This window comes from Tupaia chinensis, unplaced genomic scaffold (assembly GCF_000334495.1).
Source record: "Tupaia chinensis unplaced genomic scaffold, TupChi_1.0 Scaffold143646_1, whole genome shotgun sequence".
Lineage (NCBI taxonomy): Eukaryota > Metazoa > Chordata > Mammalia > Scandentia > Tupaiidae > Tupaia > Tupaia belangeri.
In genome coordinates, this window is record NW_006203494.1 from 31,608 (window position 1) to 38,168 (window position 6,561).

General features: G+C 54.7%; 1 protein-coding gene across 1 annotated transcript in view; it reads left to right on the plus strand.

The window, feature by feature from the left end:
• FAM76A (family with sequence similarity 76 member A) overlaps positions 1–6,561 on the plus strand; it is a gene marked incomplete at its 5' end in the record, with an annotated part of 38,826 nt that overhangs the window by 8,273 nt on the left and 23,992 nt on the right. The window contains 1 exon segment of the mRNA XM_014582540.2: positions 6,397–6,539. Within this exon segment, the coding sequence (XP_014438026.1) occupies positions 6,397–6,539 (143 nt within the window).

Below are 6,561 nucleotides of genomic sequence, written 5' to 3' on the forward strand. Positions count from 1 at the left end.
ATTACGTTAACTGGTGGTTCCCAAATTAAAAAATTTTTTAAAAAAAAAAAAAAAAAGGTACCCAGAGGTCCCGACAGTGCACATCTGTGTACCTGTCCATATGTGGGCTGCATGCTCATACCACCCTCCACAGCCCTGCTTCCCCATTCCCTGCCTCCTCCCATCACTGGCTTTCCTATTAACCCCCTGAGGACAGGTTTGGGGCTGGGGCGCACTCACTGGGGTAAGGGGCGAGCGCTGCAACTCCCCTGACCCTGCTGCCCCAGACAATGACTGGAGCAGCCCCGTAGGCCACGCCCATCCCAGCCGCTGGGTCCAGGATTGTGGGTTGGAGTGATGGTGATGGCTCTGTGGGAATGGCCCCAAGGGCACTGGGCAGCACCTGCAGAAGTGACAGCCAGCCACAGCCCTGCCAGGGTGCAAGCTGTTGGGAGACGTGGGCAGGTCTAACCTCAGACTTGCTGCTGGCTGGGGGCGGGGGTGGAGGGCACAGGCTTTTTCTGACAAGATCAGAACACAGTCTAGTGGTTCAGACAGCCAGGTCCCACATGGCTGACAGCGCAGTTCGAGTCCCAGGCCCGGCAGCTTGAGACCCATGCTGGGTGTTTGTGTGTGCCCAGAATTCTGACGGGAGGGTTGGAGAAGGCTGGCTGTGCCCCATGGGTGCCTCTTCCTCTCCGTCCTTTCTTTGACTCCGTCTCCCTCACTGGTGAGCACACATGCCCTCTGGCAAAAACAGAGTTCAAAAAGCCACTTCAGGGACCAGCAGTTAGCGTAATGGCTATGTCGCTGGCCTCCCACGTGGTCGACTGCAGTTCGAGTCCCGGCCCCGGTGGCTTAAAACTCACGCTGGGCGCATGTGCATGTGTGCCCAAGATCCCGAGAGGAGGATGGAGGAGAAGGGATTACGGCGTGACCATCCCCCCTGGGGGGTGATTTCTCACTTTCTGTCTCTCTGGCTCGCTCTGTCTGTCTGGTGAGCACACATGCCCTATAGCAAAAACCTCTCCAAAAAAAAAAAAAAAGAATTATTTAATTTGGGAACCAGCAGTTAGCGTAATGGCTATGTCGCTGGCCTCCCACGTGGTCGACTGCAGTTCGAGTCCCGGCCCCGGTGGCTTAAAACTCACGCTGGGCGCATGTGCATGTGTGCCCAAGATCCCGAGAGGAGGATGGAGGAGAAGGGATTACGGCGTGACCATCCCCCCTGGGGGGTGATTTCTCACTTTCTGTCTCTCTGGCTCGCTCTGTCTGTCTGGTGAGCACACATGCCCTATAGCAAAAACCTCTCCAAAAAAAAAAAAAAAGAATTATTTAATTTGGGAACCAGCAGTTAGCGTAATGGCTATGTCGCTGGCCTCCCACGTGGTCGACTGCAGTTCGAGTCCCGGCCCCGGTGGCTTAAAACTCACGCTGGGCGCATGTGCATGTGTGCCCAAGATCCCGAGAGGAGGATGGAGGAGAAGGGATTACGGCGTGACCATCCCCCCTGGGGGGTGATTTCTCACTTTCTGTCTCTCTGGCTCGCTCTGTCTGTCTGGTGAGCACACATGCCCTATAGCAAAAACCTCTCCAAAAAAAAAAAAAAAGAATTATTTAATTTGGGAACCAGCAGTTAGCGTAATGGCTATGTCGCTGGCCTCCCACGTGGTCGACTGCAGTTCGAGTCCCGGCCCCGGTGGCTTAAAACTCACGCTGGGCGCATGTGCATGTGTGCCCAAGATCCCGAGAGGAGGATGGAGGAGAAGGGATTACGGCGTGACCATCCCCCCTGGGGGGTGATTTCTCACTTTCTGTCTCTCTGGCTCGCTCTGTCTGTCTGGTGAGCACACATGCCCTATAGCAAAAACCTCTCCAAAAAAAAAAAAAAAGAATTATTTAATTTGGGAACCAGCAGTTAGCGTAATGGCTATGTCGCTGGCCTCCCACGTGGTCGACTGCAGTTCGAGTCCCGGCCCCGGTGGCTTAAAACTCACGCTGGGCGCATGTGCATGTGTGCCCAAGATCCCGAGAGGAGGATGGAGGAGAAGGGATTACGGCGTGACCATCCCCCCTGGGGGGTGATTTCTCACTTTCTGTCTCTCTGGCTCGCTCTGTCTGTCTGGTGAGCACACATGCCCTATAGCAAAAACCTCTCCAAAAAAAAAAAAAAAGAATTATTTAATTTGGGAACCAGCAGTTAGCGTAATGGCTATGTCGCTGGCCTCCCACGTGGTCGACTGCAGTTCGAGTCCCGGCCCCGGTGGCTTAAAACTCACGCTGGGCGCATGTGCATGTGTGCCCAAGATCCCGAGAGGAGGATGGAGGAGAAGGGATTACGGCGTGACCATCCCCCCTGGGGGGTGATTTCTCACTTTCTGTCTCTCTGGCTCGCTCTGTCTGTCTGGTGAGCACACATGCCCTATAGCAAAAACCTCTCCAAAAAAAAAAAAAAAGAATTATTTAATTTGGGAACCAGCAGTTAGCGTAATGGCTATGTCGCTGGCCTCCCACGTGGTCGACTGCAGTTCGAGTCCCGGCCCCGGTGGCTTAAAACTCACGCTGGGCGCATGTGCATGTGTGCCCAAGATCCCGAGAGGAGGATGGAGGAGAAGGGATTACGGCGTGACCATCCCCCCTGGGGGGTGATTTCTCACTTTCTGTCTCTCTGGCTCGCTCTGTCTGTCTGGTGAGCACACATGCCCTATAGCAAAAACCTCTCCAAAAAAAAAAAAAAAGAATTATTTAATTTGGGAACCAGCAGTTAGCGTAATGGCTATGTCGCTGGCCTCCCACGTGGTCGACTGCAGTTCGAGTCCCGGCCCCGGTGGCTTAAAACTCACGCTGGGCGCATGTGCATGTGTGCCCAAGATCCCGAGAGGAGGATGGAGGAGAAGGGATTACGGCGTGACCATCCCCCCTGGGGGGTGATTTCTCACTTTCTGTCTCTCTGGCTCGCTCTGTCTGTCTGGTGAGCACACATGCCCTATAGCAAAAACCTCTCCAAAAAAAAAAAAAAAGAATTATTTAATTTGGGAACCAGCAGTTAGCGTAATGGCTATGTCGCTGGCCTCCCACGTGGTCGACTGCAGTTCGAGTCCCGGCCCCGGTGGCTTAAAACTCACGCTGGGCGCATGTGCATGTGTGCCCAAGATCCCGAGAGGAGGATGGAGGAGAAGGGATTACGGCGTGACCATCCCCCCTGGGGGGTGATTTCTCACTTTCTGTCTCTCTGGCTCGCTCTGTCTGTCTGGTGAGCACACATGCCCTATAGCAAAAACCTCTCCAAAAAAAAAAAAAAAGAATTATTTAATTTGGGAACCAGCAGTTAGCGTAATGGCTATGTCGCTGGCCTCCCACGTGGTCGACTGCAGTTCGAGTCCCGGCCCCGGTGGCTTAAAACTCACGCTGGGCGCATGTGCATGTGTGCCCAAGATCCCGAGAGGAGGATGGAGGAGAAGGGATTACGGCGTGACCATCCCCCCTGGGGGGTGATTTCTCACTTTCTGTCTCTCTGGCTCGCTCTGTCTGTCTGGTGAGCACACATGCCCTATAGCAAAAACCTCTCCAAAAAAAAAAAAAAAGAATTATTTAATTTGGGAACCAGCAGTTAGCGTAATGGCTATGTCGCTGGCCTCCCACGTGGTCGACTGCAGTTCGAGTCCCGGCCCCGGTGGCTTAAAACTCACGCTGGGCGCATGTGCATGTGTGCCCAAGATCCCGAGAGGAGGATGGAGGAGAAGGGATTACGGCGTGACCATCCCCCCTGGGGGGTGATTTCTCACTTTCTGTCTCTCTGGCTCGCTCTGTCTGTCTGGTGAGCACACATGCCCTATAGCAAAAACCTCTCCAAAAAAAAAAAAAAAAAAAAGCCACTTCACACACTTAGCCCATGTGTTTGTGACGGGTCACCAGACCCGGTTCAGGGATAACACTGCACTCCCTCCCAGGGACTGCCCCTGCAGTGACAGCCCGCCTGCTGCACAGAGGTGTCCGGCCTCGGTAACTGGACCCTTCGACCTCCCTAGCCTGTGGCCGCCCCCCACCTGCGGCCACTCCTCCAGGGACATGGCTGTGTCGTGCTGAGGGTACTGGGGCCCCGGCAGCCACTCACCCCTCACTTTCTTTCTTTCTACCTGCGAGGTCTCCGGCCTGCCATCTGCAAATGTTTATAAGGACTTAAAGCCGCAGTGCGGGGGGAGGTGCAGATGTGCTGGCCAGAGGCCACTGTGCTCAGGACACGAAGAGCCGGCTCAGGCCTGACACGGGCGAGCAGGGCTACCTGAGCCGTGTGCCACTCTCTTGAAGCTGCTGAGTGGGTTTTGTTTTTGTTTTTGTTTGTTTGCTAGAGGGGGTGTGTGCTCACCTGAGAGAGACAGAGACAGAGAGAGAAAGTATCCCCTGGGGATTGGCCACACCGCAGTCCCTTCTGTTCCTTTCGCTGGGATTTTGGACATACCTACTGCCCAGCCACTTCTCAAGCTGCCGGGTCTGGGCCGAGGTCGTGTGGGACTCAGCCCTCGTAGCCCCCAGGCCCAGAGCCGGCCCGGAGTAGGTTTACTTGTCCTCCCCACTGAAGTGCAGGTGCGGAGGTGAGGCACGCGTGAGCCGGCCCCGCATGGCCACTCCGCAGTGTACGCGTGTTTAAGAGCCACTTGCTGCGTGCGCTGGAAACACGCTGTTCTCACTTGCCAGTTAGAAACACCTCCTGGGGCAGGAGGTGGCAGGTGGTTATAGAACCAGACTCTCACATGGTTGACCATGGTTTGAGACCCAGACCCAGCGGCTTAAATTCATACTGGGTGCATGCCCAAAATCCCGAGAGGAGAGTGGAGAAGGGACTGTGGTGTGACCGTCCCCCTGGGGGTGATTTCTTCCTTTCCCTCTCACTACGTCTTTCTGATGAGCACACAGACTCTGGCAGAAACTCTAAAAAAATAAATAAATAAAAAACACTAAAAACACTTAGGGCATGGTAGTTAAGGCACTGGATTGTGGTTTGAGTCCCAGACCTGGCAGCTTGCTTTCTTACTGTCCCTCTCTCTGTCTCTGTCTCTCTCTCTGGTGAGGATATGTGCTCTCTAGCAGGTTAAACATAATAATAATGATAAATAAAATTAAATAATTTTAAAAAGTAAAAAACACATTCAAACCCTGAAGTATAAACTGTATTTTTTTAGAGTTATTTTGTTTAACTGTCTTTATCAATTAAAACCTATAGGGCATGTGTGCTCACCAGAAAGCCATATATAGACAGAGAGACAGAAAGCGAGAAATCACTCCCCAGGGGGGATGGCCAAGCCGCAATCCCTTCTCCTCCATTCTCCTCTCGGAATCTTGGACGCACACGCACCCGGCGTGAGTTTAAGCCACAGGATCCAGGACTCGAACCTCGGTTGACTACATGGGAGTCCAGCGACACAGCCATTACGCCAACTGCCGGTCCCTTCATTTTTTTTTTTTATTTTTAGTTTTTGATTTGATCAGAGAGAGAGAAAAAGGGAAAGTGAGAAAGCAAGCTGCCAGGTCCGGAACTTGAACCACTGCGCCATGCGGGAGTCCTGGCCGGCACCATGCCACCTGCTGGCCCATAAGCTGTATCTCACTCCGGTCTCTTCTCGGCCTGCTGAGCTGCTTGTGAACACCACGGAGATACTGTCTTTCCAGCTCCTGGCAGTGTTGCTCTAGTCTGTGTTTGCTAAGTTGAAGAAAAACAAAACAAAAAGGTACATACGATTAGGGACCAGCAGTTGGCGTAATGGCTATGCCGCTGGACTCCTATGTAGTCAACCATGGTTCGAGTCCCAGACTCGGCTTAAACTCATGCTGGGCGTGTGAGCGTGCGTGGCCAAGATCCCGACAGGAGAATGGAGGAGAAGGGATTGCGGCGTGACCATCCCTGCTGGGGGGTGATTTCTCGCTTTCTGTCTCTCTGTTTCTCTCTCTTTCTGGTGAGCACACACGCCCTATAGCAAAAAACCTCTCAAAAAAAAAGGTACATACAATTAGTAGCTGATGGGCCGGTCTGCGGCATGGTGTTTGAGGTGACTCAATCCCACATGGCGAACTGCGCAGTTCGAATCCCAGACCTGCAGCTTGAAAGACGCAAGCTGGTGCATTAGGGGAGTGGAGGAGGGACTGCAGTGCTGGGCACCCTCTGCCCTGCGTCTTGGGGGTGCATGCCTGTGCCAGACTGCTTCCTGCCGCTTTGTGGCCCCGTAGCCCGCACCCTGGACCCCACACTCAGCAGCCTGCGGCGGCCCTCTGAGCCTGTGCCCCGGTCCCCCGCAGCGGCCCTCCAAGCTGTGCGGGCCCGGCTCGGCCCACCTCGCTCACAGCACCTTAGCCCAGGCCTCAGCCTGGCCTGGCCCTGGCCCTGGCCTCGCCCTCACCCTGGCTTCGCCCTCACCCTCGCAGGTGGATGGGAAGCTGCTGTGCTGGCTGTGCGCGCTCTCGTACAAGCGGGTGCTGCAGAAAGCCCGGGAGCAGAGGCGGCACCTGGGCAGCGCGTCCCGGGCCGGACACCAGGAGAAGGAGCAGTACGGTCGCCTGAGTGGCGGGGGGGGCTTACGGCGGGGGGGG